Here is a 1,419-nt window from a genome sequence, read left to right as displayed (position 1 = left end):
TGGTGGAAAAGGTCAAATTTATTGCGACTGCCGAAACAAAGTGAGAACAGCACACGATTACAGGACGTTAATAGCAGCATAAATCACACGATCTTTCCGAACACACAGACCACGGTACATACAGCTTTCAGTACGCGGCGGCCGGCGCCGAATTGGCCGTGACGGCCTTGATCTTGATCCGGTACCTGGGTCGGCGCGGGATCACCTGGCTGGGCCCCATACCGAACTGCCCCGTGCCCTGCATGAGCGGCGGGCCGTCGTCGTAGACGTGGCCGATAAGGCGGCCGCAGGCGTCGCAGCTGATGCGCGTGCGCTTCCGCTGGATGCCCCAGTAGTTGAGGGTCTCGAAGAAGGGGCGGATCCGGTCCTCCGGCGCGAACCGCAGCCGCGACTCGTCCACCCACGAGAAGGAGAGCGTGCCCTTGTTGCCCGCCTCGAAGTACAAGTCCGCCGGGTACAGGTGCGCCGAGGACAGGTTCAGGTCAGCGCCGCACGCCGCGCACCGGTAGTAGCCGGGGGCCGACGCCATCGCACCCGCGAGCCGGCGTGGGTATCTTTTTTCGATGGATTTTGCTCGGTTGGAGGTGGGATTTGGGTGTTTTCTGGCGTGGTTTGGGGATGGTTTCTTTGGGAGGACCGAGGACGGCAGCTGCACGCGATTTGGTTTGACGTGCGGCGGCTGCCGCGTTGGACCGGCATTTGCCTTGGAGAAGCTTCTGTTTGGTGGTTGCGTACGTACAAAACCTGGAGTGCTTGCCGAAGCCCAGCTCGTTGGGATGCCATGCGCCAATCCCGGAAAGATGGTGAGCCCGGCCCATCTCGTGGTTCTCGCAGGTGGTATGTAATAGCATATCCAGCAGAGTTGCTATCTAACTCGGCATCGTTGGTGGCATGTAATAGCATATCCAGTCGAGTTGCTATCTAGCTCGGCATCGCTATACATAGCGATTTTTGCTAAAAACAGGCTCCAGCCGACTCCCTACCCCGCTCGTTATTTTTATTGGCTCCCCATCCTCTTCCCTTTGCTCGCCGAATCGAGTGAGGAAAACGAGCTTGCCAAATCGTTCGAGGTGGGAAGGGGGGACCACGGGAGAGAAAGGGAGCTGGAGAGGAAGGTTGGCCGAGGAAGGGGCCTCCTAGCGACGGCTCCTTCGGCCGCGCAGATGGCTGGCCAGTGACGCAAGTGGGGCAGTGATGGTGGGAAGGCTGAATGCGAGGAGCTACTCCTTGGCCAGGTAGCAGTCTTGTCGGCAACGACTCAAGGGCGGTGAGGCGCCCGAGTGAGGTCGAGCGGAGATAGCGGTGAGGGTGGATGCGGTGCGGCGGTGATGCTCAGGAGTGGAAGAGAAAGAGAGAGGAGGAGTAGCGATGGGGGAAGAGCCAAAGATGGTGAGCTGGTGGTTGGAGCGGGCCGGTTCG

General features: G+C 60.0%; 1 protein-coding gene across 1 annotated transcript; it reads right to left on the bottom strand.

Annotated features, from left to right (window-relative positions):
- On the bottom strand, positions 1-704 carry LOC133911532 (uncharacterized protein At4g08330, chloroplastic). The gene has a single exon (XM_062353808.1). The coding sequence runs from the start codon at positions 527-529 to the stop codon at positions 128-130; it is 402 nt and encodes a 133-aa protein (XP_062209792.1). The 5' UTR covers positions 530-704; the 3' UTR covers positions 1-127.
- Positions 705-1,419: the final 715 nt, after the last annotated feature.

Source organism: Phragmites australis, chromosome 3, assembly GCF_958298935.1.
Source record: "Phragmites australis chromosome 3, lpPhrAust1.1, whole genome shotgun sequence".
Classification (NCBI taxonomy): domain Eukaryota; kingdom Viridiplantae; phylum Streptophyta; class Magnoliopsida; order Poales; family Poaceae; genus Phragmites; species Phragmites australis.
Note: the sequence above shows the minus strand (reverse complement) of the source record. Positions and strands in the feature narration are given on the sequence as shown.

Coding starts and splice junctions, on each gene's coding strand:
- LOC133911532 (XM_062353808.1), bottom strand. CDS start 529: ATGGCGTCGGCCCCCGGCTACTACCGGTGCGCGGCGTGCGGCGCTGAC.